The following is a 27,710-nucleotide window of genomic DNA, read 5'->3' as shown; positions in this document are numbered from 1 at the left end:
CATTTCCAAAAAGGAGGCTACTTTGTTCACTAGACTATTAATGTTATACATGATATGGTAGTAAGTCTTAGAGGCAGTCATGCTGCATATATCACATGCCAGGCTCAGACTTGCTTTCAGAATTACATTGTACTCAGCACTAATTTGGTTGTAATAGCACAAACACTGAGTATCAGACAGGGGAAGGGACATAGTAGTGCATCAGTGAGAACAAAGGGGAAAAGACAAGATTGTTTTTCTGGAACATTGCTTAACTTACAGCAATTTACACTTACACATTTTCTGTGTAGCAGTGAAATGCCTTAGAATAATTAGATTAGAAAAATAACAGGACAATCCAGTGTGATAAAATTGAGCCAAAAAAGTAGTCATAAGATTGTTGTCCAGAATAGGTTAGGCTGTGACTGGGATTGCTAGCTGAGATAGAGGAAAGGTTCAGGTTTTTGATTCAGTTATCTCAGCATTTTACACATTTTTTTCTCTCAGGAATTTGAGACAAATTGAGAGGAACTCCCAGAAGCATAAATGGATACAGACATTTAAATCTGCTTTTAAAATAGCAATGTTATGCTTGGGATCCAAATTTCTGTTGTTCATCTTCTAATGATACACTTTGCATTCTGCAGAAATAGAGAGCACAATAACAATAATTGAAAAGTTTTATTTAATTATCATATTATTACCAACTGAAAAACCACAGCTATGTTTTATTCCAAATATGAAAAGAAATCTGTATTATCTTAGTTAATATTAAGTAATCTCTGCAAAAAATTCACCTTGGTATTTAATTTATTGCAAAATGCAGTAAGACAAATGTCACTGATATGAGCAGTCACATTACTGACTGGAATATCTGCAGATAGACAAAGATTAGAAAGCAAAGATTGAGCACCTTTTATAAAGATTCAAAGACAAGCTGTTAAATATAAAGATTGTTCTCTTAGTCGTTAATTTTGCAGCATTTAAACCAAAAAAAGTTCTGGTTTAGATGGAATACCATGAGATGGTTGACAGCCACACAGGAAACTTCTGTAAGAAGTGTGAAAAATAGGGAATTCCTTCCTCCCTCTCTCCCTCCCATACAGAGTGCAGCTCTCATTCTCTCCAGGTGCAGCCAGGATTCCCGTGGGCAGTGCCTGTGTGGGATGTGTGACGCTCAGCAGCTCTGCCCCTCAGTGCACCAGGCAATGTCAAACCATCCTTTCTGCTAAGGAATAGCTGTACTTGGAAAATGTGGTGCAGGCACTCGCTTCCTGCTAGATCTACTCTTTGCCCACATCCCTGTTCGGCCTCTGAGGAAACACTAACTTTTCATAGCCTTTGCTTGCAAAGGGGAATTAGACATTTTTAAAAAAGGGTTTGTTGTAAAGGAAAGAACTGGAGAGGAGCCCAAAGCAAATTAACAGATCTGGACACAGCAGACCCTGCGGAGGTTTGGAGTCTGCTTGGCTTCAGCATGTGGCTGAACCCTCCCTGCCTTTCTAGATACAATGTCCTTTTAATAGTCTTAACAGCCCTGACACTGGCAGGATTTCACTTGCTCAGTACACTACTTAATACAGCTAATTTTCTACTGACAACATTTTTTTGCAACAATGAATCTTCTGTCACTAGAGTCCAGTGGGAAGGCAGCTTGGAAATGCCAGCCAGAGGCAGAGGGAGCAAGTTCATTGTCACTGCTCATTTAAACAGTTCTTTAGAAACACACTGAGATTTTTATTGGTTTGTTCTTTGGGGTGCTAGGGATAAATGGAAGGGAAAATAACACAAGACGATCTGCAAGTTCTTCTTTCCTCATGAGCCCACAGCAGATCCCTGAACGTTGTGTGTTGTAGGGGGTATCTTAAGGAGAGGCAGAAGCTGTGGATTTGTGGGCAGCAGTCCTGATGTGGCTGCCCACGAAGTTACTACTATTCAACATCTGTTTTCCCCACCTGACTTGTCTAATACCTATGATTAATGTTGTGTCTTCCTCTGTAATGAGTCAAGTAAAACTCCTTTAAATTGTTTGTGAACAATAACTTGCTCAGTCTTACCAAATCTGTGGGAGACATTATAAACATGCACATTTGTATACTCATGGCCACGAGAGCCAGGGGACAGAGGGGCTGTGACCCTCACTTGTCATTCTACCCATCCCCCTTGTGGGGACTGACTGCCAAGGAGCTCCCACTTGGTCATTGTCATGCTCTCACCAGAGATGAGCTGTGTGCATCCTGGGGAGGAAAACATTTTGCATATGCTACCTTGTCTGCTTTCCTGTCCAGCCACCAGGAGAATGGAAAGAAGTTCTAGGGAAACCAGGGAAACCCTGAGTTTTCTTCTGAAAGAACTAATTCTTTTGTATTAAAATTCAGCTCAGGACTTATTTTGCTGTCAAGAGATGTACACAATACTCAAATTTTCTTCCTTCAATTAAGGGCAGGAAAATGTTATGACAGCTGCTGTCCTATGTGAACAGGTCAGGGAACTGTAAAGGCTTTCTAAAACATTTTTTAGAGATTAGGCACTGAAGGCTTGAGGGAGAGAATATGAACTGAGGTTGCAAAAGACCATAAAATCTCATAAACTATTCAAACCTTTGGCTGTACTATGCTCTTTTGTCCCTTGAAGTCAGGAATGAAAAATTGAATTCAGTTAGACCTCACTTGCTTTAACATTTTTTGTTAAGTTTTCGTAATTGAGTATTTAAATAAAAGCCCTATTTTTTTGCATGTTGATGAGTGTAATGTAGTGCCTGAGCTCCATGAGGTGCAGCAGCAGTTCCTGCTTATGTTACCTCCTCCTTCATGTCTCATTTCCTCAGCTGCCTCTAATTCAGGCTTAAACATGTGCATGATTTCAGAGGAGTGCCTGTTGTCAGTCTCATGTGCTGTTTGCACGAATTGTCTTCATTTGACAGTGAATGTGTATGAAGCTTGTACTGCTCTGCCAATTGAAAACACAAAAAGACCCTAAAGATATCAGTCAAGGTAGCAAAAAGAACTTTTGCTGTGGCAGACAGCAAAAATTGAATCTCAGATGACCAAATATCACCTGGGGCTCAGGGCCAATTGGCTTAAACAAACAGTGGGTAAGCTGGGGATTCAGATGTGATCACCTCTGTTGTGGTGACACTCTGCAATGGGATCTAGTCTCTACAAATCTTTTGTTCTGCTCAAAAAAGGTATAATTTTGACTGAACATGAAAAAGACAAGTAAATGTAATTCAAATACATAATGCAGCTCCTTAAAAAGAAGCTTTAACTCATAATATTCATACATTGGTTATTTGTTTAATTGAAATACAATGTGAGTCATCACTCTGCTTTGTACATCCTGCTGCTTGTTCTTTATTTTAAACAATCCCCATAGCTCAAATCTTTCTGTTGCTGTAGTGCCCATCATTGTGGGTGTTGCCTGTGGCTCCCCTCCTGTCTGGAGCTCAGCACAGGAGGGCTGTGGCCTCAGTGGTGCTGCTCTCACACAGATGTTACACCCCACAAGGGCTCTCACAGGCTTTCATGTTATCTGTGCTCTCTGGGGCCTGGAACCTTTCCACAGGAGCTTATTTCTTATCTAGCTTGGACATTTCACAACATCAAAGCAAAAAAAGCAACCAAAGTTGAAGTCATGCTTTTTCACTTTCATACATTTTTCCTAGTTGCTTCAGAAAGTTGTGAAGTATAAAATGAAATAATTACTCTCAGTTCATATTGAGTCACTCCTGGCATTGTCCATGGTGGGGAAAAAGATGACAGTATGTGGTCTCTTTGTGTGTTTTAAATAGAAGTAGCAAATATGTGGAATTGATTGGATCAGGATGTTTCATGAAAGCTTTTAACTGGAAATCAAGCATTCTAAGGAACAAGCTTTTCATGAATTTAAAAATCCAATTAAAAAATACAGATATTCTTAAAAATTGTCTAGAGTTCATCAATAGTTATGTATTTATAATGTGGTAAACCATCCTTTGCAACTTTGTTCCCGAAGTATGGGATTCATCAAATGATTTGTGGAATCAAATTTCAATAATTTTTTAAGCAGTTAAAAAATAAGGTAAACCCATATATATAAATATATACACATACATACATATACATGCACACACACATTTTTTATCACCTAGATTTTCTACTTGCAGTCTTGTCTAGTCAGGCTTAGTGGAAATAACAGAAGTATTTTTTGAAAATGGATTTCATCATATGAATTAAAATTTAAAATTGTTATAAGACCCAGCCTGCAGTTGCCCATTACTACATTAAAAGATTGGTCCTGAGATGACCAGAGCAGCCTTGACAGTCAGCAGTATGAGCATGCCAAAGGCTGCTTTGTATAAAGAGAAAACTTCTGAAAGGCATTGTGATACTAAAGAATTTCATATGGTACATGAAAAAAATTGTCTCTTTTGTTAAAATTAAAGGAAAAAAAAATTCATCCTAATATCCTTCCTTAAAGAGAGAACAAAACAGAAAAAAAACCCAAATAATGGCATTTTTTGAGAGGATGATGAATGAAGCAGGATTGTTGCATAGGATTTTTTTTCTGGTCCATTATTTCTGTGTGCACATACAGTTTTTTGTATTCTTCTCATGCTTTGTAGGTAAAAAGCTGTGTAGAAGAGCAGTGAATTATCTGAACGAACTAAAGCAGCCATTTTTAACTTAGGAGTTCCCCTAAGTTTTTTAAGGAAAAACTGAAGAATAATTTTCTTTAAAAGTACAAAGTGTTTTTCAGTAGGGAGAATAATTACTTAGTCTGGAATGTGAGCAGGGCACTGGATACCTGACCTGTAATTTAGGAAAATACTGAAGGGGTTTTCATCAGTAATTATTATTATTACAGTAGAACTGTGGGGCCCCAGCAGAGAGCAGGACTCTGCTGTGCTACTCCCTGTCTATCTAGCAAGAGAGAAACCACTGCTGTGGGAATCTTGCTATGGAGGCAGAGCAGACCAAAGAGGAGAGAGAAGGAAGTTGAGGTGAGAAGCTGAAGGCTGGCCCAAGGCTGTGCTGCTCACAGTCATGGCTGCCTTGCACTGGTGAGTCACTGACAGAGCCCTCCTCTGGGTTCAGGGAGATCCCTGGGCCAGCTTTTGTAACATGGTGGCTCTCATCTGGGAGAATGTCCCTGGTTTAAATGGGAAATGCAATCTGTGTGTGTGAAAGAGCATCTTAAGGGACCAGTCCATTGGACAGGCTGTGCTGTCCAACAGGAATTGGGTATGGAGATCTTCCTTAAAAGTTTCAGCCTCAGAGTATGCAGTGTATGAGAACATGCATTTTTAGGGCCAGAATGTAATGAATTAATGGTTGGCTGTTTGGTTCACCTTTATGTCATCAAACAAACATAAGATGCTTCAAGCTACAAAGCATTTGCTTGTGAAGTAAGTATTTCACTAACAATCTTTTGTGTCGATAAAACATGTTTTATGGGGCAAATAATGGATGAAGGAATAGAGAATGTGAATAAGAACCTTTAAAAAAATTTGGTCACTGAATTCTCATAGAGGAGGACCCACATATTAGTTTCAGAAGACATGAGCATATTTAAATCCAGTTGCTCTTTTCATACATAGGACCTTAATTTTGCTTAGAAAATAAATAGTGATTTTGTTGCTTGAAATATGACAGTCTACAAATTTGAAAACAAAAGTAGGAATCAGTTCTGCCCTTCCTATCAGTAGTATTTTCTGCTCAGTTACCAGAGCTGCTAGATTTATCTGAGTGGGTTCCAGTGTTTTTTATGGTGATGAATCACTGAGTTGGCATTTGACTGTGACTTAGGCCAGTTGAATTGTTCCCCAAGTAAGTATGTACTTGTTTTTCTTGTCCCAGAAATAAGTGGCCTATCCAGTGGTTCCATACCACTTCCATGCGTGTTCCTTTACACAGTGACAAATCAAATAGATTTACGCTTTATTCTCCAAGCCCACAGAGGCAATGGGAAATAAAAGAATGTTTGGAATTTGCAGTGCTATGTGTAGCAGCTCTGCTTCAGTGGGCGAAAATTTACGTGGGGTATTAGAGTTGGCAAAAGGGGTAGGGACAATAGAGAAACTGTGATGTGGTGGACTGAGCAGCAGCAGAGGCTCCATCATTACCCACTGTTCAAGCCTTTCCTCATGACACCCTGGGACACAGGTGAATTTAAAAGGGTATAAGGAAGAAGGAACATGTTGCAGAACCTTTTCCATCTTGAAAGACGCTGCCATCAAATTACACTTTCAGGCTGTTTGGTTTTACTGCCTTCTGCAGTGTGGTGACTCAGAAGCAATGGGAGGTTCCTTTTGCAGGCATTTTTTGCTCTTGCTTACCACACATTGAGAATGGAAAGCTGAATGTCTGAGCCAGCTGTGTATTTGTAACAGTTTGCAATGGATGTGTGCAGAACAGAGATGCACATGATTCATGCTGATCTTGTGACACAAACTTGGTTAGAATCCAAAATTATCTATGCAAATGCCAAGTTATATAAAAAAATAACACTATTTTTACTAGCATCATATTCATTACAGACAGGCATCTCATTTAGAGTGCTGCTGCATTGTAAAAGCCTGGTGCACAAATATGGTTGAGAATGCGGGTCATAGATTTCAAATATATGAAATTCTAGTGGGCATTTGAGAGAACATTCACAAGTCACTGTAATTTCATTGGCTTTTTTATTGCTTGGTGTTATTAGCATTCTATAATTTTCCACTTTTTAAAAACAATTATCACACATCTGGGAAACCAAAACACTTGGATTAATTGCTAATGGCTTTTCTGCAGGCTACTGTGTAATAAAGGTTGAACATTAAAGATTAAATATAGGGAGCTCTGTTCTTGTCCTCACTGCTAGGAGTTGTTTCATCCTTTTTATCCTTTGGATAACTAAGAACAATCCTGGTGCTAAAGCACAGTAAAGACTAGGTAAGCACATTGAGGTCAGACAAGTTCCACCTGGCATTGAGCTCTGTAAGTTTACCTTGTGGTAAAACCTGAATCTTCATTGTGCTGTTATCCTTGAATTGCTCCTGCATGCCACTGTGCCTGCTCTTTATAATGCTCTAATCTTGGAACAGTTCATGGGAGTGCTGCTGAGTGACGAAAAATACTGCTTTTTTAGCAGTGAAGGCAAGTCCTTTGTTTCAGCATAGAAAACATGATTTCCATCCACACAGACTTCAAAAGAAACAGTGAGAATTCTTGAGAGCCTGATTATCATGGCATAATCACATTATCAGAGAGATTAGAAGCACTTTACTGTGTCCTTATGCTTTAGTGACACTCCAAGGCACTGGACAAAATCTTCAAGTGCTGTTAAAATCTTTCTTGTAGGGCACTAATGCAGGAGAGAGCCCTGAATGGGGCTGTGGGCCCTGAAATCACAGAGAACATATTTAATTCTTCTGTCGGAGTTGCTCATCCAAACACAAGCAGAAGGTGTAGTTGCTGGCCTTTACTCTCCAGTCTAGACCTATTTCGCAGAGCCACCTGCAGCAGAGCAAAACAAAAGCCTCCTAAAATGTTAATTCCCATCAGTTCCAGTCATTGTGAAACACTGTCATTAACCAGGCAATCAAGCTAATGGAATACAGAAGTATTAGCAATTCAAACAAATGTGGAATTCACAGTGTGTTTTCTCTGCAAACTTGGTGGGCTCTTGGATGCCGTTTCTTTTGTGAGAGGTAAGAAAGACTGTGAGTGTAACTGTGCCCATTTTCAGGTTATTCGGCAGCACTGCTGTGATGCCTTGAGGTAAACAGTCCACAGTCCATGCTTTGTAATTGGATTGTTGCCTGAAAGCCTCTGAATTGCTTGTGATTATGGGAAATTCATTCTCAGCTTCAACTTTTTTAAGTGAGAGCAAAACACATGATTTTTAACGTTTCTTGGTGTGTATGGTTGCCAAGGACAGCTGAAGATTTGGGGAATAATGTTCTGATTATATAGTTTCCAATATAAAGGATTCCATTGGTAATTAGCCCAGAGTGAAGAAAGCTAAAAATAATCAACATAAAAGCCTTTTCAGATGTGAGTCTGTGCCTCTGGAAGTGCACACTGTGGACAGTGTCTAGACAGAAAAGGTATGAAATATCAAACATGCACTTGACCTCCGTTAAAAGGCCAGGATGAAACAATCACAACAGAAAGAGCGATAGGGGAGAATTCTTGCACTTAAAAGAAAACTGCAACAACATTGAAGAAAGACACATGGAATACGGGAAATAATATTTTAGCCTAAACAGGTACTAAAAATGATCCTGGGAAAAGAATTTTTGAAATTATGTACACTTTGTTTCACTTTGCTTGATTTTAAACATGTATCAATGCGTTTTTAAATTAACAGTAAAAGTCTTTACCTGCCAAGCCATGAGTCAGGGCTTTGTATGTCTCCAGCTGAGATTACTAAAACACTTGCAGCAGGGAGCTGCATTCCTTCTGCTGTTTTACGGAATTAGGGAAGTAGAAGGGAAACACTTCCATGGACATGAGAATTAAAAGGAGGGGGAATTATGTGGTGGAATTATTAAAGTGTGAGGTTTTTTCAACTCCTTCCTCTATACTATTTTACTGTAAGGCTTGATCCTTTACGCGGGCAACTTTGTGTGAGGCACTGATCGTCTTGCCGGTGGAAAGCATGGCCATAAACCGTATTTTCTGTTGATACTGTGAGAGCATAGCGTGGTGTCTGTGCTGTTCTCTGGGCACGGCCGGGCCGGGCGCTGAGGGCGCGGTAACGCCGGGCCGGGCCGGGCCGGGCCGGGCCGGGCGCTGAGGGCACCTCCGAGCCGGGCAGCGCCAACCCGCGGGGGCCGCGCCCTCTGCCGGCGTCGTCCGGCTCTGCAGCCGCGGAGCGCGCCGGTCCCTCCTGTGCTCGGACTCCTCCAGGACAAGGGGATTTCTGACAGCGACCCCGCACTCTGAGTGCTGCGACGAGTCCAGGCAAGGGCAGCAAGCAGCTGAAGGGTCTGGAGCACAGGTGTGATGGGAAGCACTCTGAGGTGCTGCGGCGTGTCCAGAGAAGGGCAGCAAAACCCTTCCTTCCCATCCCACCTGTGCTCCAGATCCCGCTGAAGGGTCGGGAGCGCAGGTGGGATGGGAAGCGCCTGGTGGAGCTCGGCTTGTTTAGCCTGGAGCAAAAGAGGCTCGGTGGCGACCCTATTTTCTCCTTTCTGACCCTCCTTTCCTAAAGGAGGTTGGGGTGAGGTGGGGATCGGCCCCTTCTGGGCAGCCAGTGGTCGTGCAAGGGGAAATGGCCTCAAGTGCCAGGGGAGACTAAGGCTGGATAGTAGGAAAAGATTCTTCACTGCAAAGAATGGTTAAGAAGTGGAACATAGTGGAGTCTGGAATTGTTTAAAAAATGAACAAATGTGGCACTTGGCAATATGGTTTGATGGGCATGGTGGTATTCACTCCAAGGCTGGACTTGATCTTGGAAGACCTTCCAACCTTAATGATTCAGCACATCATCACCAGACAGTTTAGGGAGGTGGTTGTCCTCCACTCTGTGTTGGCGTGGCCCCATCTCTAGTCCTCTGTGCAATTTTGGGCAGTCTTTGTCTGAAAATGGACAGGGAAAACTTTAGGATGTCCTAACTACCCAGAGCAGTATCAAATTGTCTAAAAAGTTGAGTTGGAAAGAGTAATTACAAAGGAGTTTGTGGACATGATGCATTGACTTGTTTTTAATGTATATTAGGGTCGACCAGGACCAATTGGGCTTCAAGGACCAATAGGAGCACCTGGATTTACTGGCCCAGAAGGCTTGCCTGGAGCAAAAGGTGAGAGAGGAGCAGTGGGCCCTCCTGGACCAGCTGGACAGAAGGGTGACAAGGTAGGCTCAGCAGTGACTTTTCTGTCCCTGCAATAGTTCTATGGCCTTGTGTATATTTTTGAGTGAATAAAGATAATCTTGGGCTATATGTCCAGGGATAAAAATAAAATGGCATTTCAACAGTATCTTTAGAGAATTGTCTGCACTTATTTTTAAATGAGAATACAGATGCTAAAGCGACTGAACAGTGTAGCCATCCTGGTAGGTGAACTACAGCCAAATGAGCATTGCTGTTGCAAGTAGTCTGTCACTGCACATGCCCAGGGGTAGATGGCTATTATTCACACTCTGTTCAGGGAGACATGGAGCTGGTTCCTGTGTAGAAGATCCTGAGCTGGTGTCTAGAAAAGCAAAAAGAATAGGTACTAAACAAAATCTGCAGTTCAGAATACAATAAGCTACACTACATCATAATAACTAGAGTAGCCTGTAAGTTATAGTCGACAATGAATGCAATGTGCACGATTGGAAACAATTTCTTTGCACTGAAAAAAATACATTTACTCCAGAACTGTTTCTATCCCCTGAAATTATATAAATGCAATACCAACATGCCATAGGAGTCTCTCTCTCTTCATCTCTTGTGGGAGAAATATATTTTACCTTTCCAAAGTAAGAACAAGTAAGGGAATTCTTCTTGCACAGTCTGTTTTGCTGCTATTCAGAGCAGAGCAACAAGGTGTAGCAATTACTTGCAGCTTGGGCAGTCTGTAGTTAATGCAGTGGTCTGCCTATCTCTGAGGGTCCTATCCAACTACAGACAGAAAAATATGTAAGTTTTGTTGAATCTCTTGGCAAGACAAGGGTTAAATTTATAGCAGATTGTTTCTTTTCCTAGCATCTTGTTTTCTCCAGATGTGCAGTAGGAGATTATATTTTTACTTTAAATTCCCTGATTAAAACATTCCTAAAACATTCATTTGGCATTCAGTCAAGTTCAGATGCTCAGTTCCTGTCTTCACTGACCCCTGTGGTCAGGGGGAATCTGCCTGAGATAGTTTGCTCCATTTGGTTTTGAAAGCAGAAGTTCAAGACTGAGAGTGTTGGAGTGAAAAATACATCTCAGGTGACTGAAATATACAGACCAATGAAGTGAAGTATAATGTGTGCTCTTTTTCTTCAGGGTCCAATGGGAGTTCCAGGATTCCAGGGCATCAACGGGATCCCAGTAAGTTTGCATATGTAAATATAAATCACCAGAATGGTAATCACAAGAAAAGCACCTGAACATGATTAGATTGTCTTAGCACATGCATAGTGTACCTTGCAATTGCTTGTCTCTATCTGGGTGTTTGTTAATCCACCTGGTGATTCCATGCTGTTTTGTAAGACAATGGGAAGCTGATATGTATCAGAAAGTGAGCCCGAGTTACATGGGGATCATTTGCATGATTGATTAGCTTTTCTTTCAGCACCAGTTCCCTCAGCACTGCCTAAAAACCCCTGTATCATAAAATCATAGACTTGCAGAATGGAAAGAGACCTCAGAGAGTCAAACAGGCATGATCAGCTGTGCTTCAGGCCATTTTTAGCATGTGTTTCCTAACCAGTTTTAAAAACCTTGTGATGATGGAGCCTAAATTCTATATTAGAAAAGCTTTGCTAACTTCAGTCTTTCTTTCTGCAGTTTAAAGCTCTTGGTTCTCATGTTACTGATCAGGGACACAAAGAGAAGATTGTTCACTTTTGCTTTGTAGTAGCCTTTTTGTATGTGATAGCTGTTACCAGGTCTCCCTCAATCATCTTTTGCTATGACATGAATGAAAACAGTGATGAGAGCTGAGGCTCTCCAGATAACCCTTAATTCTCTTCTAGGTTCTAGTCCTGGTTTAGATCAGGTGACAGGTAGGTAACCACTTGTCCTGACCATCAGGAACTTTTTATTTCTTTCATTCTTTAGAACTTTGCATTCTAGAGACAGTTTATAAAAAATTAGGTGGCTAGAGTGTTTTTGCCAGCTTTCTTTTGCTTAGTCTCTCCAGTGATTTTTGCAGTATCTTGCTGTATCTCAGGGGAACTTTAACTGGATCAGCTTTAGAAGTTGCCCCAAGCTTCCTTACTCTTTCTACATTTTTTGGTTCATCCTGCTTTCTCCTTCTGATATTAGAATTATTTTTATTTTCTTGATGGCATTTTTCCATCCTGTGTGTCATTGTGCCTTCAGACTATGCTCATACTCTTTCTCATCTTCCCTGCTTTCTTATGTGGCTAGGAGTTCCAACAATTGAGCTGTGTTTTCTTACTTCATATCAAAAACAGAATAGTTGTGATAGATTGGCTGAAAATGCACAGTTGGCCTTGTAAATGAACTTGTTTGATTCCAGTTCCTTCCTGGCCCTTGTCCTTTAGTCCCCCTCTGCTCATCCTTGCCTGTTTTCTCTCCTGCTCTACTCCCTTGCTGCTGTTTTTTTTTCTTTTACCACCAGCCAACTGTCTAGGTCTGAAGAGAACAAGCTGTTCCCATAATACTTAATTTAATTGAACACACTGTGGGAACATGCTGTTCTCAGGGTGTTTTTTCAGATGAGGCTCTGGAGAAAGGGGATTCCCAACAGTGAGGGGAGGCAGAGATAGAGCAGCAGCCATTGCCAGGTAGTTGGCAGGGACTGGCATTCCAAGGAAAGAGCAGGGAGGCAGATGAGAGGATTCAAAGCCTCCAGTATAAGCAGATCTACTCTGCTTTGCAACATTCTGCAGCTGGGTGAATGGGAAAGAGGCAGATTTTGCTGGTCATGAGTAGCAAAATGCTCAGCACTGTGGCTCTTCTGTGCCACGACTGCATGGCAGGAAAAGGGGAAAGGGAATCTTGTTCATACTGCTTACATTATAACCACTAAGATAAATGCTTCCATTGTAGGGTGAAAATAGCAACCACCACTACTTGAGTAAATATTTTTACTTTTGTCATTACATTTCAGGATAGGGAGCAACTTAGATTTTTTGTGAAGTGTAGACAAATATAAGCGCTTCATATGGATATGTGGAATGTAGAGCAAAGGAGAGAACATGTGAGAAAGATGGGAGAAGTAAAAATATATTGCTATCTCTGCACATCGAAATATGAAGAGAGATTCTTTGTAGTATGCAGGTATGTTAGTGTGGGCAGGTCAGTTTAGTCATGGCCATGGGCAAGACCTTTTTCAGAGGGGAATCCCACTGCTGACCTTAAGGGAAGTGGTATTCCAGAGAGTTCCCTTGGGGAATGCTGGTGGCAAGTAAATCATGTTGTCGCAGCTGGCCTGACTAATCCCTTCAAACTTATTAATACAGCAGCTACATGTGTTTATTGCTAGACTTTCATGTCATGCTGTAGGAGAAGCCCTCAAATCCTTAGCCCTACTTGGGAAGTTTATTTTTTCCTATAAGACAAGATTCAAGGACGCCTCTGGCAAAGGCTGGAGCTGAAGCTGGGAGATGTATATAGCTTTTCATGAACTAAGGAGTTCTAGAAGGAAATACTTTTATGATAAGTGAGCCCTTGTCTGTGCCATGAGAGCCAAGGCTGTATGAAGAGGCAGTTTTGTGACCTTCCTAGAGTAAAAGAAAGCACTTGATGATGGCTGTAGAAAGGCCACTTGCCTTAGCAACCCGTGAAACTGTCCATTCAATTAGTTTTGTATTCATCCCTAATTGCATTTGTTTCTCTGTTTTAATTATTCATCAAGCTCTCCTGTTGGGATTGCCTTTTCCCTGTTTGATTTACAAAAGAGGTGCCTTGGGATCACAGTGTCAGTGTACAGCAAGAGTCAGATAAAGGAAGGCCCAGATAACCAGTTCAAATTTCCTTATCTGTCTCACACCAAATGCCTCCTTTTGTGAGTACAGAGAGCACAAGCATCTCTCCAGCCTGTGTTTTAACTCACATCTGCAAACTAATCACCCACCCTGACATGTATAAGTAAAGTCTGTGAAAGTCTTGTGCCTTAGTCAATTGAGGTGCTTGTGTTCAATTGGCACATCTGCCAAAACAGGAATTAGAGGAGGTGAGAGCAATGAAACTATTAACCACCACTTTTTCAGGTCAAGCCAGCTCTTTAAATCAGTATTTTAAACCCCTGGGAAAAAGCTTCTTTTAGGGCAGGACTTAGCAACTCTCAAGGAAGTCAGTTGTGGGTGTTCAATATCTCCTCAGATAAGGGTCTTAAAACAAAATATTATGAACTCTGATTGCAGATTAGCTTTAAAGTAGGAAATCCTGTGGATTGTTTTCCTAAAGCAAAAGACACAGAATATGTGTGTGTGCTTGTGTGTCAGTCTGTGTCATGCTTTGGCACAGAACCACAGATACGGATGCCATGGGATTAAGTGATGGGGGCACAAATTTATTTTGCACACATAAGAAATCACTGTGATCAGCAATTTTATGTCCTCTCTCTGTAAGCCCTACTCACATTTTAAGAGGATACCAAAGTGCTTTGGGCCTCTTACAGTCTGTCTTGGTCTGAGAGTTAGGAGATCTCACCCAAAGCGTTTCCCAGGACGGCTCACCCGGCAGCTGTGTGCCATGGGCTGGCTCAGGGCCAGCAGGAAAGCTGGAGCAGCTTGGCTCCCTGTTGTCTCACTCTGAGGGGCAGATGTTGGCCCTTTCAGCTTCACTAAACCTTGCAGCTGGTCACCTTGTGCTGTAACCAGATACGTGTGCACTTGTCCCACATATCTCCTGGTCTTGTTTATGCTGTAAACAAAGTGAAAGACCTGGTAGACACTGACAGCTCTGGTCTCTGACTCTGCAGTCACTGCCTGTCCTGTCAGAGACTTGATGCTCTTGGCTGTGACATCCTGCATGGATCAAATTAATTAAGTAATTTCTAAGAGAAAAATCTGAGTGGCAATAAATTGCTGCTTCAGCCTACTCCAGTTGCTTTACCAGGGCCTGGCAAGTCCCTGCTTGCACGCCACATGTGGTTATTTTGACAAGCAGACTAATCATCAGAGCAACTGGTACTGTTAATGCAGTGGTCTCTGATGGTAAGGCTTTAGGATGACTTCATTCCATTCCTTGTTAAATCTCAAATTTATACTTGTCTGGGTGAGCTGCCTTAATGGTGCAGTTGAGACACACCTGACATGGATTCAGTTTGTACTTTCTTGACTGACAGAAAGCAGATCAGGTCCCCCTTGATTTTGTTGGCACAAATCTCAATGCAGTTGCCAAATGAGCTGGACCAAGGACTTCATCTGACTGGATATTAACCCCATTAAGAAATAGAACAGTTATTTCTGTGCTATGTTTGTTTCCTACTCTGCCAGCACAGGGAGGAGGTACGTGTGAATAAGCAGCAATGTGGAATAGCTGTCCTGGCAGCAGCTGAGGCCAGTGATCAGCTCGAGTAATTATATAAATATGGCCCAAGTAGTTCTGCATCCTTGAGAAAATCACCCTGCTACTGTGTGTCCTGAGCTTCCCCATCTATAAAATTAGATTATAGCATTCCCACATTTTTTCAAGGTATTTAAAGATCCTTAGATAAAAAGCTTTACATTACTGCAAAGTTCTTACTGAGTTTCATCACAGTAAATGCTATTGGCTTGGACTGGGAAGACCTTTAGTGTTGCAAATGTGCTTTATTTTAAGTGTCAGCCATGAAGAATTGTTAATGTTCTGCTTTATCTCCATTTTGTCGATGTTTTTTTTACTTTCCTAATGTGAGTCATAACTTGCTTAGTGCCATATCTTAAGGACAAATCTTTGGGATCAAACAAAAGTACTTTTGGGATGAGTCAAGATCACTGTGTACAGATGGGGGAGAGAACTGTCAAGTTACTGATACTATCTCCATAAGTTTAATTTTTCATCTTGCCTTAAAACAATGTTGTTTAGTGCCACAGGACTCACTTATAGGAAAAGCAGTGCAGAATCAGGAGCTGCCTGACACTTGAGCATTGTGACTGACAGTTCTGCTGTTCTGCCTTCTGTCCTCACATACTCATGTGGCAGTGAAGAAAAACTACCTGAAGTCCCAAACTTTGATCTCCTTTGCACTAGTACCATGCTGAGTAAACTCCAGTCAAATTAGTAGAGCTATAGCAGGGCAAAACATGTGTAAAATCAGAATTAGGTACAATTATATTTTGCTCTGCTTGATTAATAATTGGCCATTGCAAGTACTTTTTTGAAAATGTTGTTAGTTTAATTGGATCTTTCTTCCAGTTGCTTTGCCTAGGTCTTATGTTTGCTTTGCCTAAGTCTTATGTTTAATATAACAAATAAAGCTGCTGTGCTTGAATGGCCTGATACTGGAGCATTAACATCTGTTGATCTATTAAAAGAAGGAATCCACACTGGAGAGGAAGAGAAGTCACTGAAACTCCAAGCAGATTTGGATTATAAATGCTCAGTATTGTTGAGTCTGCCTCTGCCCTTTCTTTCGCATGAGCAGCTTCCATTCCTCGTGTCAGGTGCACCCTTGCGTGCTCTTTGACACTGTTACATTCCATATGGTTCACACTGCTGTGGGATGGTCCCTTTTGGGACCTACTCATGCACAAGTTATGTACTTCAGAAAACTATCCCTTGGAGAAAAAGGTAATCAGATGAATGCAGGCAGTGTTCTAGGCTTTAGCCTTTAGGGAGGGTAAACAAAGCTGGCTGAAGAAGCTTGTTCTGTTGCACTCTGCCATACACTGAACTTGGTCAGGAGTTGTGCAATTCTTTTGGTTTGTGTTGCCATTTGGAAGGAAGATATTGGTTTTCTGGAGACAGCAGTATTACTGGCAAATAACAGATCCTGTTGGTCATTCTCTCTCTTTCCCTTCACACAGGGTCACCCTGGGCAGTCTGGACCCAGAGGCCCGCCTGGCCTCGATGGCTGCAATGGCACCACTGGGAGTCCTGGCATTTCTGGACCTGATGGGTTTCCTGGCCTACCTGGACTGCCTGTACGTCCCAACTCAAATGTGTTCTGTAGTCACTAACCAGGATTTTCTTTTTGTGACATTGTTGGAGAAGTCATTGCCAAGTAGTTATGAAGAAGCCAAAAAAACAGAAGTTTGTTGGAATTGTTAGAGGTTAGTTTTCTTATCCACTTTATCCTGTGGATAAAATCCCCTCCCTCACCTGCTGCCATCGCTGCTTTGGATGCAGCCCAGGATATGGGTGGCTGGCTGGGCTGCAAACTTACACTGACAGTTTTTCATCCACAAGTACTCCCAAGTCCTTCTCCAGAGCTGCTTTCAATCCAGTCATTGCCCAGCCTGAATCTGTGCTTGGGATTGCCCCAATTCAGTTGCAGGATCTTGCACTTGCTGAGGTTTGCATGGGCCCATCCCTCAAGCCTGCCAAGGTCCCTCTAAATGGCATTGATGTGTATATGAACAGGGGAGTTCTACCATGTCAAACAGGTTCAAATAGGATCTAAGGTTGTCAAAGGCCTAAAATGAAATCTAATATAAACAGGAAAATACCAGAGAAAATGTTTGCAGAACCTTGTTTTTCTAAAGCTGCAGGAAGTCTTTAGTTCTCATAATAGCACAGCTTCTCTGGCAAAGCAGCAGTGGTACTTTTACAGTTAACTGGAGCCAGGAGTTTGCCTTGTTCATTATGCTAATTAGAGAGTCTTTCAAAACTAAAGCAGGATTTTTTCAAGAAATTTATTTTTCACTATTTTTTTTAAATCAGGGTCGTCCTGGCCCAAAAGGCCTTAAAGGAGAACCTGTTTTTGCTCAAGGCAGTCTTAAAGGAATGAAGGTAAGACTTGTCATCACACAGGAGAAAATGCAGTACAGGAAACTCTCTGATGTCCCACAGGTTGCAGGCCTGATACTGCAGCTTTGATTGCTCGTTGTGTCAGTCCTGGGTGTCTGAGTGCAGAGCTGTGCAAAAGGCCTTGTAATAACTTCATTAATGACACAGAATACTCTCAGAACCTGGAATTGCTTGGTCTTAGTCATCCCATACTGGGATGCTGAGACATTGCTCATCCTGTTACTGTTCAGTGCATGTTACAGCTTCTACTGTGAGATTGCTGCTGCCTCTCAGTGTTTCTGGTACTGGAAGGTACTAGAAGTTTATCTGTCACATTCTTGGGTTACATACATGCTTCATTAAATATTGAAAATACTAAAAAATTCACTCTGTGATATAAGGCCTTCACACTGACTTTGTGGGTCAAAATTAGGAACCTCTCTAAAATTCTATCCACATTATGTACATTCATAAGCTTGTAAAAGTTAAATAGGTCTTTATTAATTTACTTCTGTAATTATGGGAAATAAAGATAATTTTTTATTATGATTATATGCTTTTGCATATTTTATAGCAGTTATATAATAAGAGTTTTTATAGTGTACTTTCAGTGGTTTTGTAATTAATATTTTTAATGCCACTTTATTTTCTCTTGTTACGCATAAATAAAATGGTTCCAATTTCTCTAGAGGTCTCCATTACCCAATTCAAATATGGAAGCACAGATTTCAAGATATTTTTCCATTTACACTTGATCTAACATTAACTAACTTCAAGTATTTCTATTTATACAAAGCTTGATGTTCCTTATACTTTGCTGCAATAATGTTGTGTAATTTTTACCTTTGCATTTGTGATTTTTAGGGTGAAAATGGTCTTCCTGGATTGGATGGAGTTCCTGTAAGTTGTTTAATATGGCGCATGATGATTTTAAACAGTGATAAGTAGGTACATTTTCAGGTATGGAGTCTCAAGGACCCTTTTCAAATTAGTGGGAAGTGTATTTACATGTGTGATACCAGTAGTGTAAGCACTTCTAGATTTGTAAAGGTATGAGTAGAGGAAGGGTATGGTAGAGAAAGTCCAATTTTTCCTATTACCTCATTATTCCTTTTTCAAATCAAACTCCTTTCTACCATTGAACTCTGTAACTTTGATTTTCAAAGTACCTCTAATAATATGAAATAAATTGCTTTAATATTTAAATTGGCTTACTTAACTAGGAGATATTACTTAGTGTTTTCTGAGACTCACTTTGGGTAGGGTTTGATGGAGTGAATTCTACACATCCTCTATTTGTCTTCTGTTCTTTTTATAGGGCCCAAAAGGTTTTCCAGGTCCAGTAGGTCCTGCAGGCCCTATAGGATTACCAGGTTTGCAGGTAAGAGATCTCAGCTGTTGCACTTATTGATAGAACAGTTCCAACTGTGTGCAGGTTTCCTTTCCCTTGTCTCTGTTTGTGTCATGGCAATGAGCAAGAATGCCTGTGCAGCTAAAAACACTGAGCACAGCTGACTTCCAGCATAGGACCCTCAGTTTTGGATAGTTTAATCTGATCACAAGAGCAGAGGCTCCTCCCTGGGCATCCAGAGCAGCAAACAATGGCTTCAGCAGAGCTCTGCAGTGCTCCCTGCAAACACCAACCCCTTGTTACACTGCTCTGAGCACTGCCTCATCCCAGGGCTGGGGGAATGGGCTGGCCTCTGATCCTTGGAGCCTTTCTTGCCATGAGATGTGTTAGAGTTGCTTTTTCAAGATCCTACAAGAGAATTTCTATTGGGCAGAGGTAAAACCAGACTACATTTTTGTTGGGTTAAAGTTGAAGTTTTCTCTTAATTAATGACATTACCAAAGAGCTGTGCTGTTAGAGATGTGAAGCCTTGAGAGCATGTGTGTTGCTTTTGCTTTGGAGGCAAGAAAGTTCAGGTACCACTGCAGATCCCAGCATTGCTCCAGTTGTTTGCATCCTAATTAAGTCAAAAGGAATAAAATCTTGATCTTGTTTACTTTTAGGGTCCAGTGGGTCCCCCTGGGCCACCAGGTCCAAAAGTAAGTAGCTACCTTTCCTGGTTTTTTTTTACACCTAATTTTTGGGGTTTAACAGTGCCGTGGGCTTAAATAATGAGTGGTGTTGTTGCTGTTGTTTTATTAGTCATTCATCCATGGTTTTTTTCTCTCCTAGGGTAACATGGGATTAGGCTTTCAAGGCGAGAAAGGAGAAAAGGTAAGTGAAGCTTGTTTTATTATAGAAAGAGCATAAAATAATACTCCAGAGTTCAATCACAGCTTGGTCTTCTAGAAAGTGGCTAGATTCTAGCATTTTCTTCTTTTCCTTTTTCTCTTCTTCTCTTGGACTGACTGACAGTTCAAATACTAAAGAATCTTGCTGCTTCCTTATTTGTTGGTACACTGAAAAGGATGGGAGCCTATTCTGGGTGAAGAAGAAGGGGAAATCTCAAGTCCATGCACTGTTTTTGTGGTTATCAAGACCTGAGATCATTAGATATCTTTTGAATCTCTGCTCAGTTTCTTTGCACCATCACCTGTTGTATTGAGTTATTCCAATGACTTCATTCTTCCTGGCTTTCATTACATTCTTTGAGTAAACTGGTGTGTAATTTATAGTCTCACTATCCTAAATGGGTGTCTTGCAGTCAGAATTTACACAGGCAAAATGGGGCTTCTTCAAGTTCTCACTATGGGACTTGATTCTGCTGATGTTGAAATTGGTTCTCCATCTTCCACAATTCTAATTGTTCCTTTTCTTCTTTTTTTTTTTTTTTCATATTCTTCCCAAAGTTTTTCTGCAATGTTTTCTTGTTGGTTCAATATCTGAGCCTTTTTTTTTTTTTCCCTTGGCATGTTTTATATCCAAGGCTTTGGAAACAGATGCATTTTGCTCATCCTGATTTTCCATCTGATATTTTTATTCCCATGACCAAAGTCCCATGCCAGCATCCAGGCACACAGATTTATATACATGAGATATAACTGAAGTGTGTTTTCATCTGATTTGTAGGCAATTTCCATGGAAAATCAAACATGGTCTGCTATGTTAATATCTTCCTCTTTTGTTTACAGGGTGATGTGGGGCTGCCTGGGCCTCCAGGTCCCCCACCATCCACTGGAATACTGGAATTCATGGGATTTCCAAAGGGGAAGCAAGGAGAAAAGGTCTGTAAATTCAGTTTGCCACCCCTCTCCCTCTCCATGCTCTTTCACTCAAGAATGAACAAAATTACTGAACAGTGAGAGCTGTTATATTTCCAAATCAAAATAATTTTCTGTACCAGTTTATTCTGTCAAATGGTTATTGAATAAATATATTCATAGCTCAGAGCATTGTGGACTGCTAGAGAATACATACCTCTCAGAAGAAGAAATCTGGAAGCTATTTAAAGGTTTTGTCATTAATCCTAAAAATAAGTGAACTGTAGTTTGTTTTTGTTGAACCTGTGAAATTGTGTCAGCTGAAGCAAAAAAATCAATTTAGGAAAATATATGGAAGCTCCAGCTCTTTTGCCTTAGTGCACACTACTCTGAAATAATCAGATTTTTTCACCTTTGCATTGTTATTACTGGGATGTGAATTTAGGTCATCAGTGTTTTTATGAAAGCTGTGTGGTTTGAGTTAAAGATTCTCTAGACACTAGAAATTTAGGCATACTGAGTTAATCTGAGACTTATACAGGCTGGTTTGGGAGCTCAGTCTGAGCTTGCCTGAACCCCTGTGTAAAGTTATGAGAGATTGTTTTACTTGGTCAATTTACATTAATGTGAGCTGAGGCTCAGACAAATCCCATTCCTTTGGGCTCACTCTGGAATTTTTAAGCAGAGTTGTGAAAACATTGCTGTCCCATCATGTGCTGTTTTGCTGCTTTCATGAGGCACTGTGCCTGTTGCCCTTTCCCAGCTGATGGTGTGACATGCCCCTGGTTTGGCTTGTGGCAGTTGTGGGCAGCAGAGCAGCAGTTGCCAGGCAGTGGCCAGAGGAAGCACCAGCTCCGTGCTGGGAGCCTCTGATGCAGCACATGGTGACACAACCCCTGGGCACTGGCTGGCAAACAAAGGACAGAGCTTTGCTTTAGGTGTCAGGAGCGTGGTGGGTAGACAGGAAGGTCTTGCTTTCACAGACACAGTGATTTATTGTGTTTGTCTCTTCCCCCTGCCAGGGAAAGCCAGGTCCTCAAGGGTTCCCTGGAGACCAAGGATTGCCTGGCATCCCGGTAAGGACAGAGGAGTGTTTTTAACATGTGCCCAATAGGGGTTAGATGGTTCAGCAACCTCTGCATTGCTCTCAAGGCCTCTACAGGAGTTTCTGGGCACCAGAGAACTTTGAAAATCTGATAAAAGTGTTCACAAGACTTTTTGAAGAGTGTAACTGTAATCTGATCGGTTTTTGTCCTGTAGATACAAAGAATAAAATGCTGTCCTACTACAGACTAGCAAAGCTGCCCAGATTTCAGTACCTGCAGCCTGCTGTTAGCAGACCTGCTCAGAGCTCTGCCCATGGCATGGCCACTTGATGGCAGTGTTCCTTGTCCCACAGACATTTTTAAAAATCCTATTTTTTTTCCTTTTTATTGTTTCTAAACATACATACTTTAAAGCTGTAAAGCGCATGCAGATCTTTCTTTCTATCCATATACAGTTAATGTTGAATATTAGTGCTAATCAACTCAGCATGTGTAGCATCTTCTCTATATGAATTAAGAAAAACAATTTACCCCTGAATTCCAGAGAACTATTTCCCAGCTTAAAACATTTTGTAAACAGAGGTTGTTTCAATAAGTTTAGGGAATAAATATTTTTGGGAACTTCTGACTAATAAGATAAATTGTTTGCCAGTTTCTTCAGTTACAGATGTTCTTAGGAGAAATACGTGCAAGAAAAACCTGTACATGAAGCACAGTTTGTTATTAGCCTTTCTGGACATGTTCCATGCTTAGCTTTATGCAGCACAAGAGACCCATTGAAGCTGGTGAAATTGAACATATGTACAAACTTAACCACAACTGTAAGATATTTTAAGATTGAAGCCTGGAAATTGCTTAACTACTGTAACTCTTGCTGAAATTAAATCCTCGTGTTCTGTCTCTGGATTTGATACTTCTTGCTGACTGGGAAAGCCACCAAACATTTCCATATGTTGATCATGAAAATGCCAGTTTTGTGTCATTCATGGGCTTTGGAAGGGAAAAGCATGCCTTGAGCATTCCCTTGAGCTGCTGCTGTTAAGCAATGAGACTTGAAAGAATTTCTCAAAGTGGAATAGAATACAGAGCAGCATTGGCAGATCTTTGCTGTCTGTAACATGGGGTCACTTGCAGTTGCCACTGAGATGTATGCCATGGTTTAAATGGATAGAAATCTTGGGGAATAAAGCAGGTCCTGTACTGCACATACTGCCAAGTCTGATGGATAGGAGCTTTTCTTTCTAGGACAAAGTAGTCCCAGCAGAAGCAGTCAGCTCCCTTTGTCTCACTGTTGTACTGTTTGTATAAATAAATGGGTTTGTGTTCCCTTTACTTAGGGATGTGCTGTTCAATTCCAAACAGATCACAGAGATTTAATGTTGACATTTTTCCTCAGGGCTTTGGAGGTGTTGGAGAAAAAGGAGAAAAAGGTGTGCCTGGCTTACCAGGTGGCAGGGTAGGTAACTTCACCAAGTCTTTAAATGCCTGTTCTCAAGCACATGAAGTGGGCCTTTCATCAACAGACTCATTCTCTGCCCTGATGTGCTCCTATGCACCAGGAAGACCAAGACATTCTGTTCTGTGTGTGCAGAATAAACTGTCTGATAGAAAGTCTTGACCACACTGCAATTTGTTGGTCCTGCTTTTATCAGTTATTTTATTAAATTCTTTACATTGTTATTGTTAATAATTGAGAGATAAGAAAGGCAGTGGTAGCTTCTCCTTTTGAAAATTTTAACTTATAATTCTTTGATGCTGAGATATTTGAAGCCTGATTAAGCAGAGATGGAGCCTCTAAAAGTTAATGTCTTTGCTGTTCTAGGGTCTTTTGGGACTGGATGGATCTGAAGGAATTCCAGGGAGAAAGGTGAAATTTCTTCTATTTTTTACTGTTCTTAAGAGTTACAGAAGCCCTCTAACTGCTTAAGATCTACCATCTTCCTTATATTGTGGCCTCAAGTTCTCTGATGGATAAATATACCTGCCTTATTGAAGTAGTTAAGCTAAGTAGAAAGTACAAAATCAGTAGGTCCTGCATCTCCCAGTGTTTCTTTAAATGTTTTGGTGCCAGTCATTTTTTACAAGGGGAAAACAGTGGGGGGAAAATATGTGGGACAAGGAAAAGAATGTTTTAGACTCTTCATTTTGCAAGCATTTCTACAGTTCTGTGAGAACTCCTAGGTGTTGTCCTGATTTGCACACCTTCAGCCTGCTTACGAGTTCTCACCTGTTTCACAAGGAGGCCTGAAGGAGCTCTGGTATTTTGTGAGTGCTGAGAAATTGATGCCATCAGTTTTCTCTTTCTTTAGTTCTTCTTCAAATGTTTGGTAGGACAAAGAATTTGGTTTTTGATTTGAGGCCAGGCTCTGCAGATGTCACAGCTAAAAATTAATGCCACTAAATTGTCTCACTGTGTATCATCATTCTCCTGTGGGGTTTTGCAGGGCCACCCAGGTGTTCCAGGCTATCCAGGACTGGATGGAGTCGAAGGCATGAAGGTAACTTCTCACTAAAGCATTGGTTTTTTTAAAGGTATTTGCATGAATAAACAACTATCATTGCTCCAATCAAACCTCCTGTTTGCCCCTATATCACTGTCATTTTCAGTATTTTTAAGTTCCTCATTCACTTAATTGTTAAGCACAAAAATGAGTGGTTGCTGAGCTATGAACACTTGGGTATTTTAATAATTTTTCAATGTTAATCATTGAACTTCATGACTTAGAATTGTAGGTGTAGCCTTTCTGGTCTCCTTTATCCTTACACCAATGCCATATATATTGGACCATTGAGGCAAGATTAGGTGGAAGTGAGTTGATGTTAAGATAGTTGCCGAGGCTATCTGAAGTCTTGGATCACAGTTCTACAAGTATGGACAAACCTGAGAACGTGTTCAATTTCTTGTACTAAATTTAAGTGATGGATAGCAGACATTTTCTGGGTATCTTACAATTTGGGCAGTCAGACAGCTGGAAACTGAGTGGAAAATGATTGGCTAGGAGTTTGCTGTGAAAACACTGATCTGCCACCAAGATTGCAGACTTGTAAAATGCAAGTACTGAAGGGATGTTTTGTGCAGAGTACATGGAAGAAGTAGTATTAGATGTTTCTGTACAGAGAAGTATTACTGGAAGAAGCAACGAAGTGTGCACTGCCTTGGCTCACTGCATGGTGTTTATATGATAAATATGATGGCAGTTTGGATGACAGTCAAATTTTGTGCTTGTGATCTCAAAGAGGATCTGATACTCTTTGAGTGCCAGTGAGAGGAAGGAATGACACTGCAGTTTGTCACAACTTGCTCATTCTACCTGGATGATTTTACGAAGGAAATGGTTTTTCTGTAAGCTTCTATTATTGAAATTCAATATTGCAAGGCAACAGATAGCTGCAGTGATGAAAGCTTTTAAAAATGAGATAGCTCATAGCAGCTTTCACCACAAAGTGAACAGATATTATCTACCTGATACTGGTCAGTGTGCTGAGATACCAGTACACATGGTATATACATGTCTGTGTTTCCTACTGAGGTAATTGGAGACCTTCAGAGGATGGCTGGACAGCAGCAGCCATCTTATCTGAAGCAGCCATCAGTTTCATCAGACAGGAACGATGTAAGTCAGGACAGGAGATGATTATGAATAGCAGAACAAAGTGAATTCTTCAGCAAGACAAAGAATGGTGGTTACTCAGTGAATGGCTGCAGACATTGGTACCATAATACAGTCTGCTTCCTGACCAGCAGCCTCCTCTCCATTCCCCATCTGAGTGTGGTATGAATCTGTTTTCTTTACAGGGTGAATTGGGTGACATCGGTCCCCCAGGTCCTCCTGTCATTATTGACAGGGAAGGTGTAGTCATTTCAGGTACACATTTCCATTTTCTTTTGGAACTCATCTAAAGCGCTTTTTCTGATCCAGCTTTCTTTTTTACTGTATTTTAACACTTTCCCAGATTGTATATTGGGTCTAACCTATCCCTTGTTATTTTTTCTTTATTTCTGTATTGTTTGGCTACACATATATTCAGTTCTTTGTCTGTCACTTCAGAATTTGAAGAAAGTCATTCATCCCCACATTGCAGAATGATGTGTCTCAAGGCAGAATGAAATGTTTTGCCTGGGACAGACTGTGTGTGAGCACAGGCAAGTGCTGTGTCTGCTCTGTAGACACACTTCAATCTCTCTTCATTGTCCCAGGAAAGAATGGCTTCCTGGTGCTGCATAGTAAAGGGTGCTCTAAATGTCATTCTGCTGTTGTTTGTTGTCCAATGAGGTAAGAATATTGCTGAGAAAAATTAGCTTAATTAATGCCACAGCTGACTGAGGCCTGCATGGGAACAGTCTCGGAAGCCATAAAGGTAAGGAGACAAATTGCATGATCTCTCCTATTCTTTCTCCTTCAGTCAAGTTTGAAACAAACTGAACTGCAAGGAACAAGTTTGTTCCCGTGTAACAGCTCAGGAGGAATTTTTCCCAGTATTATAAACTTGACTAACAGACTTCCTGCTCACAGTTTGGCAGCCTTTGCTATCTGAGAGATCAGTGGCTACTGCATTAATTGACTGAACAGTATTTCAGCAGAAATTCTGATGAGATTTTCTTCCTTGTTTTCCTCTTTCACTGATAGGTGCCCCAGGTGACCCTGGAAACCCAGGAATACCTGGTCCTCCAGGAGATGAAGGGATTGTTGGTTTACCAGGCCTTCCAGGGGCTCCAGGGTTTCCAGGCCTGGAGAGAGGTAAAGCAGCTGGGATAATGCTCTTGGCAGGCTGTTTGCTCTGGGTTTTGTGGAGAAGTTTCTGGATAGTGGCCTGGAGATAGTGGAGGTATTGGAGCAAGCCTCTCCCTGCTCCTTCAGGAGGCTGATTTGCAGGCTGCTGTATGAGCAATAGGAAGCAGGGATGGCACATAGGGAAGCCAATTGTGTTGGCTTGGATGGGAGCAGAATTGGTGCCACAATTATTACAGCCCAATCTTCACATGTGAGTATTTGGTGTGACAATGTACACAGGAGGCTGTGGTTTGTGCTGATTGGGAGAACTTTTCCTGCCTTTTAAATTAAAATGAATGTTTTTGAAAATTTTAAATGACTTTTTATATTTGCAATAAAGAGCTAAAAGATTGGCTTGATAAACCCACTGGGTGTGCAACCCATTTGTCCCATCCAAGATTTTACTCAAAAGTTTTTGTTTCACTTGAATGTCATCTAGGAAATTCTGGCCTGCAGTAATCCAGATATTTGAAACTGACAACAAAATCAGAAAATAAACCCCCCTCAGTGTGACATAGTTAATTGTCTGATTGATCACAGGGACTTAAACAGTGCTGTGAAGTATTTTTGGTCACCAAAGGAGTGTGTAAATGGGAGCCAGTTGGTCCCTCCAATTAGTACTTTTTCCTTGGTGTAAAATTATGAATTGTTCTGTCCTAACATGATTGCAGTTCAGGGTACAATGGTAATTATCTTAACATTAAAAATACTTCAGGATGTTTGCTGCTGGAGAGCTGCTCATTGTGTCATTATTGTCTAGATGGAATGGGCCCTGGAGGGTCTCCAGGTGTTCCAGGAGTGAAGGGTGAAGTTGGAGAACCAGGAAGAGCAACAATTGGAATACCAGGCCCTCCTGGCAGAGGTGGTTTACCAGGTTTGCCAGGGCCACCAGGATTGCCTGGTTCACCACGTATGTAGAATTTTTACATCTATTTTTGTATTAGATTCAGAGTGAAATAGGGTAAATAATCATTTATATATTTAGTTCTTTACCAGCAAGGATTATTCATCTGTAAACTGCAAATGTTTGACTGACACCTCACTGTGATTGTGGCTCACAAACTTATATATTTGAGTTGACACTCCTTTAAAGTAAGACAATAAACCTAATTATTGTTGAGTGTGGTAGCCTGAGAGACTGAAGCACAAAGTTGTGTACACACAGTTTATGACACCAAGGGCTTTGAATTCTAGGGTAGTCTCCTGTTGGCTTAGGTAAAGAATAGACCATGACCCTTCTGAACACCTGAGGTAAAT

General features: G+C 41.0%; 1 protein-coding gene across 2 annotated transcripts in view; it reads left to right on the top strand.

The window, feature by feature from the left end:
• COL4A6 (collagen type IV alpha 6 chain) overlaps window positions 1–27,710 on the top strand; it is a 109,981-nt gene that overhangs the window by 59,409 nt on the left and 22,862 nt on the right. The window contains exons 4-19 of one of the 2 annotated variants that reach the window (XM_018914331.3): window positions 9,667–9,801; window positions 10,925–10,969; window positions 16,564–16,680; window positions 17,420–17,488; window positions 18,350–18,385; window positions 18,804–18,866; window positions 19,499–19,534; window positions 19,668–19,709; window positions 20,567–20,659; window positions 21,658–21,711; window positions 23,078–23,137; window positions 23,504–23,548; window positions 24,126–24,179; window positions 25,478–25,547; window positions 26,310–26,420; window positions 27,214–27,363. In XM_018914331.3, coding sequence (XP_018769876.2) covers window positions 9,667–9,801; window positions 10,925–10,969; window positions 16,564–16,680; window positions 17,420–17,488; window positions 18,350–18,385; window positions 18,804–18,866; window positions 19,499–19,534; window positions 19,668–19,709; window positions 20,567–20,659; window positions 21,658–21,711; window positions 23,078–23,137; window positions 23,504–23,548; window positions 24,126–24,179; window positions 25,478–25,547; window positions 26,310–26,420; window positions 27,214–27,363 — 1,180 coding nt within the window. The other variant, XM_050974445.1, reaches the window with a different exon arrangement.

The sequence above is a fragment of the Serinus canaria genome, chromosome 4A (genome assembly GCF_022539315.1).
Source record: "Serinus canaria isolate serCan28SL12 chromosome 4A, serCan2020, whole genome shotgun sequence".
Lineage (NCBI taxonomy): Eukaryota > Metazoa > Chordata > Aves > Passeriformes > Fringillidae > Serinus > Serinus canaria.
Note: the sequence above shows the minus strand (reverse complement) of the source record. Positions and strands in the feature narration are given on the sequence as shown.